General features: G+C 51.9%; 9 protein-coding genes across 9 annotated transcripts; 5 read left to right on the forward strand and 4 right to left on the reverse strand.

Annotated features, from left to right (window-relative positions):
* Nucleotides 1-390: 390 nt before the first annotated feature.
* On the reverse strand, nucleotides 391-1750 carry QC763_0087220 (uncharacterized protein; the record flags this gene model as incomplete). The annotated part of the gene is made up of 4 exons (XM_062906205.1): nucleotides 391-957; nucleotides 1016-1128; nucleotides 1437-1589; nucleotides 1657-1750. The coding sequence occupies 4 exons, from the start codon at nucleotides 1748-1750 to the stop codon at nucleotides 391-393; spliced, it is 927 nt and encodes a 308-aa protein (XP_062764523.1).
* Nucleotides 1751-1753: 3 nt separating this feature from the next.
* Nucleotides 1754-2530, reverse strand: QC763_0087230 (uncharacterized protein; the record flags this gene model as incomplete). Its single annotated transcript, XM_062906206.1, has 2 exons — nucleotides 1754-2359; nucleotides 2390-2530. 2 exons carry the CDS (start codon nucleotides 2528-2530, stop codon nucleotides 1754-1756), a joined length of 747 nt encoding a protein of 248 aa, XP_062764524.1.
* A 475-nt stretch (nucleotides 2531-3005) lies between these two features.
* On the forward strand, nucleotides 3006-3638 carry QC763_0087240 (uncharacterized protein; the record flags this gene model as incomplete). The annotated part of the gene is made up of 2 exons (XM_062906207.1): nucleotides 3006-3280; nucleotides 3337-3638. The coding sequence occupies exons 1-2, from the start codon at nucleotides 3184-3186 to the stop codon at nucleotides 3636-3638; spliced, it is 399 nt and encodes a 132-aa protein (XP_062764525.1). The 5' UTR covers nucleotides 3006-3183.
* An 876-nt stretch (nucleotides 3639-4514) lies between these two features.
* QC763_0087250 (uncharacterized protein) lies at nucleotides 4515-5073 on the forward strand (the record flags this gene model as incomplete). The annotated part of the gene is made up of 2 exons (XM_062906208.1): nucleotides 4515-4948; nucleotides 5043-5073. The coding sequence occupies 2 exons, from the start codon at nucleotides 4515-4517 to the stop codon at nucleotides 5071-5073; spliced, it is 465 nt and encodes a 154-aa protein (XP_062764526.1).
* A 50-nt stretch (nucleotides 5074-5123) lies between these two features.
* Nucleotides 5124-7919, forward strand: ACE2 (Metallothionein expression activator; the record flags this gene model as incomplete). The annotated part of the gene is made up of 1 exon (XM_062913748.1): nucleotides 5124-7919. One exon carries the CDS (start codon nucleotides 5124-5126, stop codon nucleotides 7917-7919), a length of 2796 nt encoding a protein of 931 aa, XP_062764527.1.
* A 1328-nt stretch (nucleotides 7920-9247) lies between these two features.
* On the reverse strand, nucleotides 9248-15780 carry QC763_0087270 (uncharacterized protein; the record flags this gene model as incomplete). Its single annotated transcript, XM_062906209.1, has 2 exons — nucleotides 9248-13802; nucleotides 15566-15780. The coding sequence occupies 2 exons, from the start codon at nucleotides 15778-15780 to the stop codon at nucleotides 13307-13309; spliced, it is 711 nt and encodes a 236-aa protein (XP_062764528.1). The 3' UTR covers nucleotides 9248-13306.
* Nucleotides 9381-14365, forward strand: QC763_511900 (uncharacterized protein). The gene is made up of 3 exons (XM_062913749.1): nucleotides 9381-9757; nucleotides 9814-13653; nucleotides 13773-14365. Exons 1-2 carry the CDS (start codon nucleotides 9517-9519, stop codon nucleotides 13197-13199), a joined length of 3627 nt encoding a protein of 1208 aa, XP_062764529.1. The 5' UTR covers nucleotides 9381-9516; the 3' UTR covers nucleotides 13200-13653; nucleotides 13773-14365.
* Nucleotides 15781-16524: 744 nt separating the features above from the next.
* Nucleotides 16525-16980, reverse strand: QC763_0087290 (uncharacterized protein; the record flags this gene model as incomplete). The annotated part of the gene is made up of 1 exon (XM_062906210.1): nucleotides 16525-16980. The coding sequence occupies one exon, from the start codon at nucleotides 16978-16980 to the stop codon at nucleotides 16525-16527; it is 456 nt and encodes a 151-aa protein (XP_062764530.1).
* A 997-nt stretch (nucleotides 16981-17977) lies between these two features.
* QC763_511905 (uncharacterized protein) lies at nucleotides 17978-18313 on the forward strand (the record flags this gene model as incomplete). Its single annotated transcript, XM_062913750.1, has 1 exon — nucleotides 17978-18313. One exon carries the CDS (start codon nucleotides 17978-17980, stop codon nucleotides 18311-18313), a length of 336 nt encoding a protein of 111 aa, XP_062764531.1.
* Nucleotides 18314-20110: the final 1797 nt, after the last annotated feature.

The following is a 20110-nucleotide window of genomic DNA, read 5'->3' on the forward strand; positions in this document are numbered from 1 at the left end:
CGCGAACAGCCGACTGGTGAGACCCCCTTTGAAAGTACAGTGAGAGTCCGAAAGCGGTGGAGGGGAATGCCGATCCGTCTGTGTCTCCCTCCCTGGCGGAGCGGACCATGGTCAGCATTCCGTGTATTCTGAGTTCTGACTCCAACCCAGCGCCACGGTAAGAAAAGCTGACTGCATCCGTCCGCGGGCCCAGGACATGTCAATCCTCGCGACTCGGGAAGAAGTAAACTGCCAGCAAAGATACCGGACGGCCGCTGTTTATAAGGCTCCGGTGCCCATTTCGGTCCCGAACATGACAAGGTCGGCAGACACCAAGCACCAAGCACCCGAATCATGTCCTTGGTGAGTGTTCCCCTCCTTTATCCGCCAGTTGTCCGTCCGTCAACAACCTCACTTCCTCTTGAAGTAATCCCCCCATAAATTCCTCACCTCCCTCACAATCCCAATCCTATTTGCCAGCACCCTCCCCGGGTTCATGTGCCTCGTCTGTGCAGCCTTATTCAGTGCCTTCCTTCTTGCTGCCTTCTCGGGCGTCTCCAACCAAATCTTTTGCTCCTCCACCACATTCTTGACTGTCCAACCCCTCAGCCCAGCCGGTAGTTTGTGGTCAACTGGCTGCGCCGGTTTGGGCGCCGGAGTCCCCCTGAACAGCCATTCACAGTATCTCTGTGTCTCCGCCTGTTCCTGGTTTTGCGGGTCCACGCCCTGGATGTTTGTCTTGCTTCGGAGAAGGTTCTCAAGCTGCTCCATCGTCGGGCGCTTGACGGGAACATGAAGCATGCACTGATTGATCAGCTCGCGGAGGTCACGGTCGATGTGCTTGAACTTCTTGTCGTTGAGGATGTAGCCACCAAAGCCATATGCGGTCGTTTCGGTGCCGTCGAGCATTTTGATCGTGATCTTTTCAGGCGAGGGTGGAAGTTCTGCGTGACAGAGGGACACCATTTGCCAGATTACCTGCGGTAGAAAATGTTAGCTGGTAGTTACATTGGTGATGATCTCCCGTTGGACTCACAAGTGCGATTTGATACAGGTTAGTCCACCAGTTGAAATTTCCAGCCGTCTCGGATTTGATCGTTCTTGGGTTTCCGTTGATGTAATCCCATTCTTCAGAGAATTGTTCCTTTCCTTGTCAGCAGTAAGCCATGTGGATCATGTCCAAAGGGGCCCTACAGATGTGTAAACTGATTGTTTGCCTCTGCCTCTCGAATTCCAGTAGTCCCAAGCGCTGGTATTCCCGTTGTAGATGTGGATCAGGCCCAAATCTGCAATCTAAAAGATATCAGCATCACCCAGAATACCAGAACACCGGGGGAGGGATAGCCTACTTTATTCAAAGGAGCAAGGTTGTGCTAGTTTGCATCGAACTCATCAAACAAGACTGTGGACATTTGTTAGACATTCTATTGTGACAAGTAGAGGAGGGTCGTTCTAACTATTCAATGGGTCGATGTCATAATGGACCATCGTGTCTCTGTTATCGTAGGGCTCGAGTGGTCTGAGACCTCTTGCTGTTTCAGATACTTCGGGGACCTGTACTTTGCTCGGGTCGACGTCCCAAGGCATAAAGGCTTCAGGATAGGCCATCCCTATCACACCGCGAAATACTATCCTAGAAGTCAGTGTCAGTGGGGATATTTCAGCTCGCAAACTTACAACAATCAAACACTTGCCACAAAACCAGAGTCGGGAACGGCCTCCTGGTCATGGCAGCCCTGCAGATATGATCGTCCAACCGGCCACGATTCATAAACTAAATAAACAGCACCCTCTGGTTCGCATCCAGCTCTTTTCTCGCGTCTACTTTCATGTCGTGTTTGATTTCGTTCAAATCCAGCTCCTCAAACTCGCCAATTGGCACCGCCTCAATCACTTCGAAATCATCATCGCCATCGCCATCCTTGGGGTCACGTTTGCGTTTTCTCCCCCTACTATCAATAGACGTAGGCACAGTCATATCCACCCCAGCCGCTGTCTGCCTCGCTATATTTCCCAGTCTGTTGATCGCGGCATCAGATATACCCCCCTCAGCCTGCAGGATAACCTGCTGCATGACGTGTTTCGCGCCCGCGGTCATGAGATGGGCCTTGACCTCACGGGGGCTACACGTGTAATGGGGAAAGATGTCAATCTTGCACACGACCTGTAGCATTTTGTTGTCCTTGCCAACGGCGTCGTACATACTGGCCACGCCCAAACCACCCCAGCCAAGAATCTTAACCAGCCTGAAGTCAGCAACCGCCATAGTCGCAGCCTGTCTGTCGTTGGCCTCCAAGGCAGCCTGCCTGGTCTGTCCAGGACCTGCCTCGTCCCAGACCTCCTGGATTTTGTAGACAAAGTGCCTTGCGTGTTTGTTTCGCTAGCCCTTCCATTTCCCAGGCTTGGGGACTTGCAGTCTCATCAATGCCTCGTTGCCGGGGTGACCATAATTCAGTCCTCTGCGGAACTGGTCGAAGTAGTCTTGTCGCTGCCGCTGCATGTAGCGGAAGGCATTTAGATCCTTGATATCCTCCGTCTTCTGGTTAGCCATGTTGGGCGAGCTGTAGGTTTTTTCCCTTGATTTTCTCGGTGTTGTGAGGAAGATGCTGTGTCTATTCCAATGACCTTGTTAGCCATCCTTGAGGATACATTTTGGGCTTTTAGTCGTGGGTGTAACCTGTTCCATTGACAAGGTCACAAAGGGCAGCATTTGTCAGCCGCGGCCATGGTGCAAGGCCATCTTCTCAATGGCCCTCGAAAGGGAGTCGCTGAACCGACAAAGCCCTTTGAATGACCCATCCATTCCGGAAGGCGGGCTTAGATGTTGATGGCTGTCGGGACATGATGGTCGGTTGGTGGCCGGGTGATGGAAGATAATTTTAGAGATGAAAGGTGAAACGCACAGCATTCTCCAACCCCACACAGTATGTGAAACAGGAGAATAGGCAGCGCCTGCAGCAAAAGTTACCCTGGCTCTTGCCATATAAAATGACATGACGTCTGTCACCCATGATCTTATTTTATCTAATCTCCTAGTCCAGAGCTAACACAGGGCGGCGTTGAACCCCTCGTCTCTGCCCTCGTCTGACTTTGTCCCCTCTCTTTCTGGATATTGGATCCAGGAAAAGGGATGTGATACGATGAAATAATCTCCGGGACCCGGCTGACATATAACCTCACCTCAGCCGAGTGTTGCCCTCCCTGATGCGGGGTTGTCGGTCGACTTGCAACATCTCATTCCCCATCTTCTCTCCTCAGCAATTGGAGAACCAACATGTCTACAGAACAGTCCTAGTCATTGGTAAGATGATACGTGTCACACATCTTCCTGAGTCACTTGGATTGACAATACAGCAGGTGCCAATGGAGGCATCGGCTTTCAGCTGGCCACCAGGTTCTTAAAGGAAGGCTACAAAGTCTTTGGAACATACCGCCCACAGACAAAAGACGATGTCTCGGTTGCTGAGATGAGGTGGGGCCGCCCTCAAGCGACAGCCTTGCTGTTCCTGATCCTGAAACTGAGACAGCTCGACGAAACCGGGGTGCAAAGCATCGAGCTGGATTATGCCAATGAAGAGTCCACCACCGCCGCTGCCAAGGGGTTTGCTGGTGAGAAGTTGGACATTCTCATCAATTGCGGAGCCATATACAACACCTAGGATGAGAAGCCGTTGACCGAACAGACAGCCGATGACCTTAGCCACTTCAAGATTAATGTGGTAGGCCCCGTTTCTCGCCTCCAAGGCATTCCTCCCGGCTCTGGAAAAGGCAGAAAATGCAAGGATCATCACCATGTCGTCAGACTTTGCCAGCGTCGCGGACAACACAGGAGGAAATGTCTGCTACCGCATCTCTAAGTCTGGCGTCAACCAGCTCAGTCGGACCATGGTCATTGACCTGGGGAAGCTAGGTTACAAGATCAAAACGTTAGCTGTCCACCCGGGATGCCTCCAAACCAAGATGATGGAGTGGACGGGCGACGACAACATGGACGAATGCATGAGCAGTCTGGTCTCGGTGGTTGCACGGTTTGGCACTGCCTCGGGCACGGACCTTCCCAATGGCGGATATGTGAAGTGGAACGGCGATATCATGGCGTATTAATAGCCGTCATCGTTCAGCCTCGTACCTAGAGAGTTGTCGAGGAAACCTTGGTAACCACGGGAGTGCACGAAGCAAGGCCAGGTGCGGCCAGGGCTCCGGACAAGCACCAAGGCAGCGATCAAAAGTGATGTGAGCCAAGACATGGCGAGGTGACCCTGCAGATTTCTGGAAAAGACACGCATTAGCACCCATCATGGCCCCCCTGGAAATCTGCATCTTGATTTGGACTCCACTGGAAATCTCATCAAGAAATGAGAAGACAATTGCTGCAAATCAAAAAGAGCGCGCGGCAATGGGACACGGGGACTGTGCCAGCACTGGCTAGGTGTGGGCGACTGGACTGGACCGTGTGATTTTAGCGGGGAGATCTCAGTGGTGAAGCGCTAGCGGCGGCAGCTAGTGAATGGAGCAACCTGCGGCCCAAATAGCCAATGGAAAACCTCGGTTCGGCAAGACAGAGAGCCATTGTTCACTGTTGTCCCTGGCAACGCCAAGCACCCGGCAAGAAAACAAAGCTTGGAACAGCGATCATGGGCCCTCGTCGTCCCAAGCATCCCGGCAGAGCAACCATCTGCTGCAGCAAATCCATACTTTTGCTGCAATTCCCCAACCTCCAGATTTTTCCCACGAGACCTTCAAGCATCTTGCCTTGCCAATTCCAGCATCGCTCGCCTGCTTGCTTGCCTCCAAATATACACCAAGCCCAATTCGCGATTCGCGACATCGCGACCCTCACCGCTGCCCAGGCTCATCGCCGGCGCAACAGGTCTCTTTTTCGCGCGCACCCTCGCCGTCGACTGAGGTCGACAGCGACAGCGCGGCTCCAACTGCCCCTGCCCGCCTACTGTTCGACTTGCGCTGAGAGGTAGGCACCTTGCTGTCTTGGTCCTGGGGCCAATGTTTACCCCGGTGGACCCGCAGAGCCACACTGGGCAAAACTGACAACGCCAATCATCCAGTCTCGATACCATCATCACCACCACGTCGTGATCTATTCACGGGATCTATACACCACTCTACACGCGACTTCTACCGTTGCAATGCTCTCCAATCCTCCTCAATCGGGCGGCGGCATGCACCCGCGCCAGCGCCAACACCGAAGACAAATCTCCACACCCACAGCCTTTGAAGCCGTCAAGATCGCGCCACTGCCCAACTTTTCCCAGCAGCAGCAACAACAACGCCAACCTATTGCCCACCGACGAGGTCTGAGCCTGGATACTCGACGACAGCAGCAATTCGTGCCCACGACGCCCACATCATCCTCTGCTCGGCAAGAATATCTCGCTGCTCGACATGAGTACAGCAACCAGATGGCAGCGATGCCGCCAGTTTCTTCCTCCAGCCCGGCCGTTCCCACCACACCACAGCAAATCCTTCGAGAGAACCAGCAGCGACAAAGCCTGTCTCGTCCTGGCACGTCCGGCACCGACCACAGCGACACCTCGTCCAACCACTCGTTCCAGTCCTTCCATGACAGCAGCGACGCCTTTCTCGTATCGCCAAACGTGACGCCCAACAACCAGCGGTTCGTCGATGCCCTGGCCAGCCCTGCGCCAATGGTGGAGATGAGTCCCCTGCCGTACGAAGCTTACATGAACTCGATGGGCATGATGAAGAACCAGGCCGCGTTTGGCAGCAACAGTGGGATCGACGTTGGTGGGGGTAGTTTTGACTTTTACGCCCAGGGGGATAGTGCGCTTTCCACGCCGACGTTTCTTACTTTTCCCGATTCTAGTCCTGCGAGCACGGGTCAGGGTGGGTGGATTTCGGAGGGGGAGACGGGGTCTGCGCAGAGCCGTAGGAACTCACGCAGGATAAGCAATGGGATTAGTGATAAGGTGGCCAAGTTTGAGAATATGATGAACAACGGCGGCGACCTTCAACATCGGCCGGTGACACCTTCCAATCATCATCAGTTTGTTGCGGGAGGGGAGATTAACCAGTGGGCTGCCGGGGTGGACAATGAAAGTTTTCCTCCGACCCCGACTGAGATGCCGGCGGAGCAAGAGCAGCAGCAACAGATCCCGAGCAGGTTTCGCGATGATTATGATGAGAGTATGGAGGAGACGCTCAAGCCTGTGAGGGGGAATAAGCATAATAATCGGAATTCGGGGATTTTCCAGGAGCTGAGGCAGCAGGCGGAGCAGCAAGCTGCTGCTGCTGCTGCTGCTGCTGGCGGTGTCAGTCAGACACCGCCGCCGACGGGAGGGGTGATGGGGGCCTATGGTGGTGGGATGCAGCAGGGGTTGACGACGCCAGAGTTTATGAACATGCGGAGCATGAATGCCGAGTTTGTTAAGATTGAGCACAATTTTGATGGGTTTCACTTTGGAATGGCAGGAGGAGGGACGATGGCGCCGCAGATGGGGGGTTTGGTTGGGACGGCTGCTGCCGGGGGTATGATCAACCCGGGTGGTGGTGGTCAACTGGATGGTGATGGACAGAAGGCGACGCTGCAGCACATGCCGCTTACGGCGGCGAGTCTGTCGCGTCATAGCTCGCCTCATCCATCGTCGTTGCATCAGCACCGCCGAACGGAGTCGATTGCTTCTCTGGCGTCTGCGGCGTCGATTGCCTCGATCAACATTGAGGAGACAAAGACTGATACGGGGGTCACGCTGGATGACATTGCGCAGTATATCCAGGGACCTGACCCTTCGGATGGGAAGTGGGTGTGCTTGTACGAGGAGTGCAACAAGCGGTTCGGGCGGAAGGAGAATATTAAGAGCCATGTCCAGACGCACCTGAACGACCGCCAGTATCAGTGTCCGAGCTGCCACAAGTGCTTTGTGAGGCAGCATGATTTGAAGAGGCATGCCAAGATTCACACGGGGATCAAGCCTTATCCGTGTGAGTGTGGGAATAGCTTTGCGAGGCATGATGCGTTGACGAGGCATCGGCAGAGGGGGATGTGCATTGGGGCTTTTGATGGGATTGTGAGGAAGGTGGTGAAGAGGGGGCGGCCGAGGAAGGACAGAGGGGAGGGGGGGGAAACAGAGAGGAGGGAGAAGAAGGAGAGGGTTAGGAAGGGGAAGAGGGAGGATGGTGGGGGGGAGGAGATGAGCAGTGCGAGTAGTCAGAGTGGGTATAGTGAGAGTTGCTCGAGTGTTGGGTCGCCGACGGGGTATGAGGAGGACTTTCCGGATATTTTGGATGTGGCGATGACGGGGGGTGGTAATGGGGTGAGTGGGACTGCGACGATGGATCCGGGGAGTTTGAGTTTGGGACCGCCGGGCGGTGGGGGTGGTGGTGGGTTGAGTAATGCGCGGATGCCGCCTGTTCATCCGATGTATAAGGGGACGACAACAAGTATGGAGGAACAGGTCAGGAGTCCGAGCGCGATGAGCAATTACAGCCGTGCCTCATCGAGGCTTTCTGGGAGGAGGGGGACGGCCGGGGAGGAGTTTGTGCCGCCTCGGCGACATGGGTCTCCGGCGAAGAGCACGGCGAGTTATCATACTCCGCCGGAGCTGTCGAGTAGCTCTTCGCCGCCGCCGACGGGGACGAGTGGGAGATTTTTTGAGGATGGGGACAGTCAACAGCAGCCGGTTTCGACGGGGGTGTGTATGCCCGGCTTTGTGAGCTTGGATAATGACATGTTGATTGGGTTTGGGGGGGAGGGTGGTCATCCGCATGGGTTGGTCGTGCCGGTGCAGTTGGATCATGGTGGGCATCATGGTGTGCCGGGTTCGATGGGGATGCAGCATCAGGGGTTAATGTCGACGTTGGGAGGCAAGTTTGATCCTGAAGGGGAGTATGAGCAGATGGGGATGTTTGGGGGAATGAATGGGATGGGGGTGCCGGGCGGGGATGTGTTCTTTTCGGGGAACTGAGAACTCGATGGGGGCTCGGGCCAAGTTACTACTGAGCAATACCTTTTTCCTTTTTCTTGCCATTGCTTTCTATGTGGTATATCTGCCTTTTCTTGTATCTCTTTTTGTTTTCTCTTGTATTGTGTGTGGGCTGGGCCGGGCTGGTTTGGTTATAGAACTGGCAAGGCTGGTGGTTTGGTGGGGTTGTGAGGCAGGCTGACTGGGCATTTGGATTATCATTTGGGATTTTTGTTTGTTTGTGTCTTGCACTGTTGCTGCTTTTCTTTTGTCAATCTCTTCTCTCTGGTCCCAAGGGGTAATGTGCAAAGGCTGGAAACAAGGGGTTTTTGCTCTCGGGCGTGGGCGTCCGTTTTGCTATCTTATATCATCGTTGGAAGCTTGTTCCTACTAAGAAGCGTATAATTCTTGTTTCTTGAGATTTATTGCCTTGCCTATTTTGCTCGCTTCTGCTGCTTATGAAGGCATTTATAACGTGTACTTTAATGTCGCTTCATGGTGGCTAGTGTAAAATAGGGGTGAGGGCTTGGAAATTACGGGATGGGGGTGGGCGATGGGGTTGGATGATTGGTCTCGGTTGCAGGAGGGGGTGGGTGATTCTGATTTGCTGCTGTGTCTGTTATTTTTTTTTTCATGTTGACTTGTCGGGTGGTTGTTGTGCTGATAGGCGCGGTTTGGATAGTTGAGGTGGATAGATACTTTACCTAGTCTGCCCGTGTTGGTAGCAACAATAAAGAGAAGAATTGAGCTTGTTATTCCGTCTTGCAATACGTACTCTGTCTCATGTGTCTACCTAACATGCATGTGTGCTTCGAAATTTCGGAACCATTATGAGTCTGCGTAGGTGGGTAGGTGATGGTAGGAACACTTTACAAGAGCTTTGAGCTTTGGTGAAGGTGAAGGGAAAACTTAGGTATTTCAGTTGTCCTTATTCCAGTATGTTTAACACCGCGGTAGCACACTTCAAACCAATAAGGTCACATAGGCACCGTCCACCTTCTTGCACAGGGGCTGTGATCGTAAAGTACGCAAGACATATATGTCATGACAAAAGGTAAATTCAACAAGGTCTATAAAATTCTCAGCATCTTCTTCCAAACCCCAAAGACCTGGCCCCAACCATCACAGATACCCTACTGCCTATGCCAACAAGAAAACTAATTCACCCTCTCCTCTCTGATTTGTTTGATGATGGAGCCAGGCTGAAGTGGGCTTTTAGAGTTGGCTGGCGGCCGCCTCGCACCACGAAAGGGAAACACTGGAACAGCTCAAGAATTAAAAGTGCTCAAAACCTGATAAAGCATGAGACAGGCGCCCTTAGGCTTAACCTTACCCGCTCTGTCACTGAACACCGGAACGTGGTTTCTCAAATGTCATGGTTGCTCGAGAGCACAGTGCGCGCGCACAGTTTTGCGATTGGCTTTGCCCCACCATTGGAGATTTCTGAGCTCACATCTGCGCTGTCAGCGACAACATCATGAGCCGACACAGCAAACACCGCGACATGCTCTATCCTTCTCGTTAATCCTCGAAATATCTGCTCCCTTCCCCTGCCGGAATTGCAAGAGAATACAGCATCAGAATTGCGAGACAAGACAGAATGTTCACTCCCACCACCCACCACCCCATGGCGGGGTCGTTCGCCTCTGTGGACATCACACCAGCCATCAGCCTCACCGGCGACCTGCCCCAAGGCTTGCCAGCAGATATTCTGTGTGTTGTCGGTCCAGATCTGGCCCATCATCTTCTTTTCACTTTGGCGTCGGAGAAAGGCCTGCCGCAAAGGAAAAGCATTGATGTCACGGCTTGCGCGGAGGGCGAGCAGGGGGTTCACCAGATCGGTCAGCATCCGATACATCCTTGCAGCTTGAAGAACAAAAAGCTAACAGGTCAACAGCGAGAAATATCCTCCTCTTTACCCTCGCCCTTGACTCCAAAATCACCGCTGAGCAGGCCTGGAACATCTATTACGATGCCTGGCTGACCCCTTCCAACCTCACCGCCCTCCAGACCCAGGCCCAGAAGCTCTTTGACCTTGCATCCTCCCTCGACGCCTGGTATGCTGGCCCATACAGCCAACTCCGCTTTTGCGATTCTGGGACCCTCGAATTCGTGAAAGACGTTTGGTCGAAATACACCACATCCGAAGCAACCGAAAATTTCGACACCATCCTGGAACGCTCCCAAAAACGCAAGGAAGAAACATATGGTGAAGAAGGGCAGGCAGTCGTCACTTCCAGCGTGAGATCTTGCGCGCCACTGTCAGTAGGCGGGCTGGTGGAAGCGCTGACTGAGCTTACCGAGGAAAACTGGCAAGCGACCGTTAAGAAGCAGGATGAGAAGAAACCAAACCCAGTGTTTGCTGCCGCTTTGGCAGCTAGCGATGAGAACCAGAGACGAGTGCTGGAATACCCCACCGATCCACTGGTCGGCTTCCATCTTGCCTCCGCCAACGCCCCGTTGACGCCACTGTCGCCATATAGAATCGAGAATGTGGATAAGAAGGACATCAAGGATAGGATTGTCGAGACAGCGAGGATGCAGTGGGGTGATTGGTTGGAGGCATTCAGAGAGGCGGTTGGGGAGAAGAGGGCCACGGTCAGGTTTGCGGCGGCCGACTTTTTCTCATTGTGCTGGACGTTGAAGAGAAACAAGGATTGTGGAGAGTTAGAGGCGTGTTGGCATAGGAGAGAGGTTAGGTTTGACATTTTGGTCTTGGACGAGAAGGAGTATGCAAAGGGAGAGGCGCCGAATGAGTTTGACGTTGTTGACACGGGAGTTTTGGGGGATGAGAAGGGGGTGTTGAATGTGCTTGTTGCTGGGTTGGTGTTGTTGAAGAGGGTGCCTTCGTCGACGATATATACGGAGTGTTGTGCGAAGGATTATGAGGCTATTTTGGAGGGGTACACGTCAGCGTTTTCGGTTTTGTTGGGGGTGAGCCCGGGGGAGTATTGGACTAACTCGACGAGTGTGGCGGTTGTGGATGAGGTGTTGGCTACGTTCAGTGAGAGGTATGCTGATGACGAGAGACCGAGGGGCATTCAATCGAGGCTGGCGTGGAAGTGGAATTCTTTGCAGGTTAAGGGGCAGAGGGACCAGTTGACTATGGAAGCGAGGGATTTGATCATGTTCTTTGAAGGGGTGTTTGGTAGGATCTTCAAGGCTTATGAGTCGAGCCAGGACAACAGCAAGAGAAGAGGGCCACATCATCATTTCCACTTCAATACTGCTGCAGCTATCCTCAAGGTTCTCTGCGAAAGACTGTGCTTGGACTTTCGCAGGGTGTTGGATTCATATGAAACGTTGCCTGCGGACTTTCGTGCCGGGACTTTGGAACCTCACATCAAGGGATGGGGCATTTGCGGTGTGCCTGAACCGTCAGGGAACCCCGCATATACGGGGGATTTTCTGTTTGGTGAGCTGGCTTTGAAGTTGAACAAGAAGCTTGACTCTGCGGCGATTACGTTTACTGTGCCGGCGGAGAAGTGGAAGCCGGTAGCCCAGTGTTCCAGAGACGAAGGCATTCCTCTGCCTCTGAAGGTCACAATCCCGGAAGCCGGGATCGAGTACACGAACTACCAGCTAGCGTTCGGCTCTATCACCAAGTTCAACTCGCCTGACCAGGATGGCGTCCCAGGCAAAGTGGATGAAGACAAAGAAGAATGGTCCGGGTCTTCTGATATAGTGGTGTCGCTATATGTCCCTATGGAGAAATTGGCGGGCTTCCAACAATCCAAACAGAGTGTGGCGCTGTGCACTGCAGACCCTTTCTACAACCGATTGGCGTACAAGACGGTGCTGGGCAATCCTCAATGCGAAATTCACCGAGTACCCATCGATAGTGTACTCGTCACACATGTACTTCCTGGGCAGTGGCTCCTCGAAAATGAGACGGTATCGGTTGAGTCAGCGACCAAGAAGCTTGGCGAATCAGAGGTGACTTCGACGACTCCATGGTTTACAGCTAAGCTGGATGAAAATGCTGTGGATGCCAAGGCGGATGTTGTCTTGCAGATCATCGGGCACATCGATATCACCTCGGATGAAGGGCGTAGCTTGTTGTCGGACAAGTCAGTGCCCATCAAGATGGAGCAAGTCTCGCCCTTCACCATTGAAGTGGTCTTTGGCGCCCGGAAGTTGGTCTTGCCCATGATCTTCACAGTTCCTGTCTCCAAGGAGAAGTGTGCCCTAAGAGTGGCACGCAAGTCACACTATGTTGAGGTGGTTTCTTCTTTGGTGAAGCCGTTGGATGTGCCCCAACTTGACACGCACATCCTGCCGTCGACAGCGATTCAGCCATCTGGGATCCCGGCTACGCTCAACATCCCACACCTTAACCTTGACAACCTTCCCATTCTGTCAATCGACGAAGATGAGGATGAGGATCCCCGGATCAAGTTTTTGACCACCCTCACCTCCCTCGTCTTCTCGGGACGTGAGCGCCGTCTCCGAGAGGAGGTCAACGCACAAGACGACAACTACACCGGTCTCGGCCCTTCCCCTCGTCTCAACTTCAAGGAGTCCCTCTTCACCATATTTATGCTCTCCTCTGGTCTTCAAGGAGGACAAACAGGACTCTTTGCCATTTCGGACCCCAAGAATGGCGGCATTCACATGCTGCTCTTTGTCAACGCCATCCGCCTTGACTGTCCCCATGCCACGGTCGTCTTGGATGCTGCTATTCTTCCTTTCACAAAGGCTTTGGTTGACAGCAAGGAGCTAGAGGGCTTTTTGCTGTTGATCAGAACTTTGGAATGCTGCACCATCACCGTTGATGACGAAGAGCTCAAGATGTGGAAGAAGGCTTTGCCTGCCTTTGTTGAGAGGTGCAGAACTTGGGAACATAACCCCAAGACGTGTGAGTATGTTACTGCCTCGGGGGAGAAAGGGCAAAAGACTGTTCCGTTGAGCTTGAAGGAGGGGGAGCAGGTTATTTGCTCTTGTGGTCAGGGGAAGTTGCCTTCGGATTTCATCCCGCTGCCGGAGTGGGATGAGACTGCTGCAATGTATTCTACTAGGGTGGCGATCAGCCCAGTTTATGCTTCGCAGTTGGTGGAGGATATCATTGACCCGGCACTGGCGAGAGGGTTGGCGGGGGGTGGTGAGAAGAGGGTGGCGGGTTGCAGGGCGTGTGGGAAGGCGGAGGATGAGGAGGAGGGGGTGGCGTTGAAGAAGTGTGGGAGGTGTTTGAAGGTCAGGTATTGCAGTGGGGAGTGCCAGAAGAGGGATTGGAGGAAGCATCGGATGGAGTGTGAGGAGGCTGAGGAGCATCACCGGAAGTAGAGCAAGGTGTAAAGAACTTTAGGGGGCTAAATGATCAATCGATGGTCTAATGTAGCCGTCTCAAGTCCCGTTCCTCCGACCCAACCAGGCTGATTCTCCGAATCTCGTCAACAAATCTCGATGATCTTGGCCTCGTCAGCCTTCAACTCCAGCAATTCGTCCTCGCCGTGTCCAAATGCCCGAATAGCAGGCCTCCCCCCGGGAATGCACTCGAAGAACTGCACCTTTCTGCCAATTGTGACGGCCCCAAAGCGCGCAATGTTGGCGGCATCATGCAGTTGCTCATCCACCACATGCAACCACCCCCACGCACGAGAGACGTGATCCTCCAGCTGAGATCTCCAGTTCGACCAAACAGACTCTTTCAATGATTGCCCCTCAGTTGGATCCAGCGGCTTCGCATTCAACAGGACGGTCCCGAGACCACGGTTGCCATCAAAGAGGACGCGCACTCGTAAGTTTAGCTCCCCAGAGTTCCTCAAGCGCTCCAATGCAAACCTATCAGAACTCGAGAAAAACAAGGCCAGAAGGTTGAGCCACATGGAGCTGACTGCTTGGTGCTGGGCTGGGAAGACGATGTCGTCGTAGAGCTCGATGAACAGACTACGCGCCGTATACGGAGTTACAAATAAAGTTAGTGGTGAACTGTCTGTAATAATAAGCAGATACACTTACACTCTTTAGAACTAGTCCGGAAGGCATTTTGATTGAATGTCTCGGGTATCTGTCGGCTTTGTTTGTTGGAGAGAGAAGATTGGGTTGGAGGAGGTTGTTTGGAGAAGGGGACCAGATGGAGAGAGAAGAGGGGAATTGAAAATTGAAAGGAAAGGATGGATGAGAAGTTCGTAGAGTGGCGGGGTAGTAGAATAGGCGGGGAATAATAAGGCGGAGAATACTAAGGCAGAGAGAGCAAGGTGGGAAGAACAAGGCAGAGAGTGAAGCCAGGGTTGGAAGGAGCTGATCTGATGTTAGTGTAGGGAGGGGCGGAATCCGATGACAGTATTGGAAGGGGCGGAATTTCTGGGGAGAGATCGGAGCTTTCATCTAATGCCATGACGCTACCAGATATTAATGCGGCTACAGTTAGTTACCTAGATCAGAGGATACGGACCTGACAGTAGGGCTACACCATAGCTTACCATCAATTGACCATTTAACATCTTAAAGTTCTTTATATCAAGACGGTGAAAGCAGCAAGGACACAAAGTTTGAGGGTTCATCTGGCACCAACGGAACGTCGGCAAGCCACAAGATGCCACACCCAATGGTTAGAGATTAAGCTCAAGGCCAGGGTGATGAAAGGTTTATTGATGTCTTTTATCGATCTCAACTTTCATCGTCACATTCTGCCAGCTCTCATTGTCACCAATCCTAGCTTTCATCGTCATCAATCCTAGCATTCATCATCACCAATCCCAGCTTTCACCGTCGCCAGTCCCAATTCTAACCCTCATCAATCCCAGCTTCATCACCAACCACCTCACTCCCAGCTTGTACTATTACCGTACCCTATGCCAAAGCCGGTAGCTTATTAATCCAACTTCATCGATACGATGCTTCAATAGCTATCAATAGAACTTGACAACAGTTTCCTGAGAGGCCTTGGAACTTTCCTAGTAGTTTCAAAGATTGTGGTACTAGCGGTTCTTTACATCTTCTGCCCGATTACCACGGCAGTTTATTGGGGTGCGCGTTTTTTTCCGGAGGATGTTCGGCATGCACTTCTAAGCTTTTCGTTCGTGTGGAGGTTGGAAGATGCAGAAATGTGTGGGGGGCTATACATACGTTTCTGTTGGCGAAAATATGTCAGGGAAGGTTGTGGGCAAGGAGGTCTTATGATGAGGGGTGGAGGGAGAGAATTCTGGAGAGATGTTAAGCCTGTTTTGGGAAGGGACATTGTGCCATAACAATAATGTATCAGATTAGATGCTCTCAGCTTTCTTCATGATTATATCAAATGTGCGTTTGGATCTAGAATGTCATGTCGCAGATAGAGACTGTGTATATGTAACTGTTGACATCCGGAGTCAGGCGTATGCTTTTCCCAAAGCACTGCGAACATCTAGAGCCCCTAATTATCTTTTAGTCTTTTAAAGCCTCTCGACTTCGGGGTCCCCGGGTCTTTTAAAGGCCTGTACACTATCACCACAGGTCTGTACACTATCACTACAGGCCTGTCCGCTATCCCCAAACGCCTCTCTATTTTGTTTAACGGCATACTAACTATTATTAAGGCTAATAACCATTCAGGTGGTTGGTCAAGGTTTAAAGAACTTCAGAGGTCTAACTGATTCATTGATGGTATGGTATAATTCCAGTCATGCGTATCTGCCCCTCTAGCACCTCACCACCAGTCTCCAGCGGACGCTGGGTCTGCGAGTCTCCGAATATCCCTGACGATCTCAATGATCTTAGCTTCAGCAGCCCTCCACTTATTCTCGATAGCAATGATGGGTTTGAAACTCCGTTTGAGCTTAACGCTGGTGAAGATGCGCACTTGGTACTCGGCTGGGCCTCCATAGGTCAACCAGCAAAAGCCATGAGATTTGGGGAAACACTTGGGGATAACGTGTGTCCACATGCGGACAATGGGCTCCGAGCTTCAGAAGTCGATGTCTCCGGGTCTCTACAATACATGAAGGGTATTAGTGGCGAACTCTGCACAGCTGAGGACAAATGCACTTACAGTTTCGGCACCTATGCCAATGCGAGTTCGCGAAGGAGGCATTGTGGATTTGCTTGTTGGAGAGAGAAGGTTGAGTCGAAGGTGGGGTGGAAGGCTGAGAGAGATGGAAGACGTTAAATATTGAATTCGTCGGGTCGTGGGACAGCAGAAGAGGCAGGATCAACATCAGTGTGGAAGGAGCGGAATTCAATATCAGTAGCGGAAGGAGCGGACACTCTAGAGAATGGTCGCTGTTTCCATGAATGTCAGGAGGTTCCCGATTAAGGCAGTCATGGTGAAGGAATGGGGAGTTATCACATTAAGTAGATAAAGATCAACTTCTCGAGAGGTATCAAGCCTTCCATTCCTTGGAGAAGATACCCAGCCTAAATGCCGCTCATACTCTTCCATCTCCGGCCGAGTGACGAGCACTGCTCAGAGCGCTGGTACGGCACCATACCGCCCACGTCCATCATTGCCGCGTAAAGTATCATCCTTCAAATCTTCAGATTGCCGGTGGAGTGGTGTCTGATCAGTTCGTAATTTCCCCGTTACCTCTCTGGTACTGTTTGATGAGATTCCGCAGCGGCTCGTTGTCCTTTTTGAGCCTCCTGTTCTCCTCCCTCTCTTGGTCCAATTGCTTGAAGGACATGAGATCTTCTAGCTGATGGAAGCCTCGGCGGGTACAAGCTGGTTCTGATTAGAGGGCTGCACCGCGCTGTCGATCGCGAGGCTGTCAGTCGAACTTGAGGGGGTGATGATGAGTGGCTCGTCATCGGAGGTATCCTCATGGCCCGCGTCCGAGTTGACCAAGTTTGGATGTAACAAGATATGGCCAGGGAGGCACCAACAGGTGCGATTGGATTCCGCTTCACAGATTGCGCGAGTGTGCTCTTCATATAGCTGGTCTCTTGGATGTCGGTCGTGGGTTTCCTCATCAGTTTCGCCGTCTTCATCAAATTCGTCGTCATCTTTGTCGTCGCCAGAGTCTGAGTCTGACTCTTCACCGGAAACAGAATCTGAATCTTCATAAGGTTCGTCGTCACCTTCTTCATCCTCCTCTACATCATCCTTCTTTTCATCATCCTCCGCGTATAGATAATACACTCCACGCATTTTAGACTCCAACCATGGACCGTCTCGTCCACACTTTCGAGCAACGTGTATTTCAACTGCGCACGTGGCTGCAATTGAAACACACAGAACAAAGATGGAAAGGGAGATGCCAAAGAATATCGTCAGGTATATGCAGCATAGGATATTTTCGATCCAGCCCCGGCCGCGCGTACCGATGCTATAGGACTCGGAGCCCAGCATTGAGAATGATATTCGGTGGTTAACCTGAAGGGCGCGGTGTGGGTATCTGAATGGCAAAAGTCTGGTGGATATGGTTTTGGGAACGGTAAGACAAAGGAAGAATGGCATGGAAAAGGGTTTCGGGTTTTCCCAGACTTTTTGGAACGCGTCTCTGAGGTCACTTGGTTTCTGGGGTTTTAAGCCACGCGTGTGCCCCCTCTCAGACGCTCCACATACCGTGACAAACTGAAAATACAGGGCCATCAAGCTCGCAGATAGCTTAGATATCACTGAGTATGCCTCTGTACACGAGAAAGTTTGGATGATGGAGGTGTGGCACCACGGTAGGCCACAACGCCCAAGCTCCTGACTTTCAGCCCCCAGCAAGTTCAGGTATCGCGATTTGTATCTCCCAACGGGCTTGTGAATGACATGGCCTGTGGCGGTGGGAGCAAGGCACTCCTCGTCGGGGCTTGCTAGTGGCGTGGAAGCTTTTTGGAGGCTGAGAGCAACTTGATGCTGCAGCCTTGACCCCACTTCCAGACTTCGATATTTAGCTTGAGATTTCGTCCTCCCAAGTTCCTTTGCTTTCACCCTCTTCTCTCAGGAAAGACTGTAAAAAAGAAACAAGAAACCATGAGTCCACGTTCAGTGACTTGCCCGTTTTGCAAGTGGCTCTTCACTGGTGTAACACCACCTTGGTGCAATGAGTTCCGTGGCCGTACGTCTTCTTATTTCCTGCATTGTTACGATAGCTTACTGACACTCGCATGATCCAGTTGTTATCGACAGGGAGAAGGGAAGCAACGGTCAAAATATGCTGACAGGACGCGGCTGTTATGATGATCCCGGTGATGAGGGCTTCATTGCTCCCTCTAGCCCCGACGGTTCCTACGACGATAAGGGGTATGACAAACACGCAAAAGAGGACGACTACTTCTCAACATCCAGAAACGGTAAGGTCGGCAAGCGCTGCAATGTCATCCACGATGCTTGTTGGCCACTACTGGAGGAAGCCTTGTCCCCAGGCCCGGTTCCGCTCGACACAGTGTTTCAAATCCTAGAGTCTTTTCGCGAGGGGAGGGGAGCCACCAGGTCGAGTGGGCTGATACATGGAGGTTTGACGATGATGAGTATTTCCCCTGGGAAATGACCAGCGGGAGGAAGCTGCGCGATGAAGAGTTCCACGCTCGCACGTAGACCCATCTTTGGTTGATGCTAGACAGAAGCGCATAGCCGGAAAGGCAAGTGTGAACCGGGAATACATTTAGAAGCGCGTTCAATAGCTGGCATGTCTTGTGAAGTCGAAGCCTCAGGATGCCGAACAATGTACGTCATCTCCTTGGAACAAGACGATTGCCCCTGACGACTGCCGCTGGGTCAAAGTAACAGGAGGCCAAAAACCCTTGTCTCAGTAGAGCATTGCTGTTCCTGAAACTATCTCAAAGGTGTCTGTTTCAATTGTCAAATTTGGCCCGTTTGGCTACATTTCGGGATTGCGACTTAGGTTTAGTGTATGTATACGAACTATGACTCGAAGCTCAACGGGAAAAGCCAGCTAACCTCACTCTTTCCCATATAGAGGTTCCATCTCGTCTGTATAGCTGCAGTCCTCAAAGAAAACGTCAACACATCGAACGACGATGGCAGCGATAACGATATGGCCAATCCGGATCGACCTCTCAAAGATCTTGGTCTATGGTACCCCCGAGTCCCGCCTGACTCTCTCAAACTCAACGCCGTCTTCCACCGAGCCAAGCAATATCTGCCGGGTTTCAACCCTGTCTGTTGGACACATTTCGGTGGACCAAAAGGTGCTTACCTGAAGCACTTGACCAGAATATCCTTTCATGATTATGGCCGCTTCATCTTCCAATACGATAGAGATGACATTCCGGAGCAATGCAGTCAATTTGGTCGGAAAGAGAAGTTGGAGCCGCGCTATTCAACAAGTCTCCATTTTGACATTGACGGCCCTGGAGGTGAGCGGATAATAGCTGTGAAAATCCGCCATTAATACTCGAAAAATATACCTATGCGTATTGAGGAAATGGATGAACCAGAGGATGAGGAAATGGATGAAACAGAGGACGAGGGATTGGATGAAGTAGGTAGAGTACGGGCAGTTGGCATCTTTCAACATACCTACCAGCCGTAGAAGGAGTTGCCGCTTTGGCTTCTTCAGGCACGTGCCTAGCAAATGGTATGTTGAGACTTTCAAGGGGTCAAACTTGGTCGTGGAGAAGCCCAAGTTGATCACGGGTTTCTATGGGGAGCAATGGGGCTTTGGGATTGGGGCGCCTGGGGTTATCACTGAATATGAAGGGGTAGTTAATGCCCTCGATTAATCTTCTTCAAGCCTTTCGGCTATCTTTCAAGGCATGTATATTTAACACCCATTCACTATCTTGAAAGGCATCTTAGTTATCTTTTAAGGCATATCAACTATCTTGAAAGCCATGTTAACCACCTATCTTTTCAGACCTTGATCTTGTGCCGCATTCTCTATTCTTTTGTGTATGGTGTGTCAGGTCATTATTGGATATATCAGCGCTATGTCTGGTCAACCTGCTCTACAAATGGGCACCTGCAGGGCAGTCCAATGTCAAATTATGTGTCACAAGTAGAGAGCAGACGGCCTTCTGCAACAAATTTGCGCCGGAGCTCACGATTCGTCCACACCATCTTACGCGGTACGATGTGGAACGCTTTGTGGAGGAAAGACTGCAAAAGGTTCCGGACGTTGAACTCAAATAAAAGCTGATTCGGACTATCCCTCAAAAAGCTGAAGGTGTGTTCATCTGGGCCAAGCTCGTTGTCGGAGAGATACGGGAGGATTTGAATATGGGCGATGCAGTTGATCTCGACTTGAACATACTCGATCGTTTCCCAGCTGGCTTGCGACCGCTTCTCGACAGAACAGTGGAAACCATCCCCGAAAGACACCGTC

The sequence above is a fragment of the Podospora pseudopauciseta genome (assembly GCF_035222475.1).
Source record: "Podospora pseudopauciseta strain CBS 411.78 chromosome 5 map unlocalized CBS411.78m_5.2, whole genome shotgun sequence".
NCBI classification, from domain to species: Eukaryota; Fungi; Ascomycota; class Sordariomycetes; order Sordariales; family Podosporaceae; genus Podospora; species Podospora pseudopauciseta.